General features: G+C 53.3%; 1 protein-coding gene across 1 annotated transcript in view; it reads left to right on the top strand.

The window, feature by feature from the left end:
* The window catches only part of UBR4 (ubiquitin protein ligase E3 component n-recognin 4), a gene marked incomplete at its 5' end in the record, with an annotated part of 72,044 nt that overhangs the window by 26,359 nt on the left and 45,096 nt on the right, over positions 1-589 (top strand). Inside the window, one exon of the mRNA XM_010137285.1 lies at positions 104-320. Coding sequence (XP_010135587.1) covers positions 104-320 — 217 coding nt within the window. The remainder of the gene's footprint in view (positions 1-103; positions 321-589) is intronic.

Below are 589 nucleotides of genomic sequence, written 5' to 3'. Positions count from 1 at the left end.
TGTTAGTGACACGGTGTAATCGCTGTCCTGAGCTTAAGAGGCTGTGCTCGTTTGTCTTCAAAAGACACTGTTAGCTGGTAAGACATTTCTCTCATCACTGCAGTTGGGGCTTCTGTGGATCCCGCCGGGGTCACAATGATGGATTCCATAAAAATTTATGGCAAAACCAAAGAGCAGTTTGGATGGCCTGATGAGCCCCCCGAGGATTTCCCTTCTGCTTCAGTGAGCAACGTCTGTCCCCCAAACCTGAACCAGGGGAACGGCACTGGAGACACGGAGTCGGCCACCCCAGCTGCTGCCAGCGGGACTGTCCTGGAGAGGTATTTCTGCAGCCGTTCTTTATTTCTCCTTCAAAATGGGTACTTGCTGTAGGGGGGGGCCTGGGTACCCTTGTGTGCCTGCCTTAACTGGGAGAGCTGACGGGAGTTAGCGAGTTGTTCACGCTGCCGTGCAAATCAACAACTGGAAAGTCAACGAGTATCTTCCGGGGAGGGCTGCGTGCTCACTGGCGCCTGATGGAGAGATGGGTAGAGCTGTATGCATGCTTCGCGTTGCTCAGTTCATCGCTTAAGGCAGTCTCAAAGAGCTA

Source organism: Buceros rhinoceros, unplaced genomic scaffold (genome assembly GCF_000710305.1).
Source record: "Buceros rhinoceros silvestris isolate BGI_N320 unplaced genomic scaffold, ASM71030v1 scaffold12860, whole genome shotgun sequence".
NCBI lineage: Eukaryota > Metazoa > Chordata > Aves > Bucerotiformes > Bucerotidae > Buceros > Buceros rhinoceros.
Note: the sequence above shows the minus strand (reverse complement) of the source record. Positions and strands in the feature narration are given on the sequence as shown.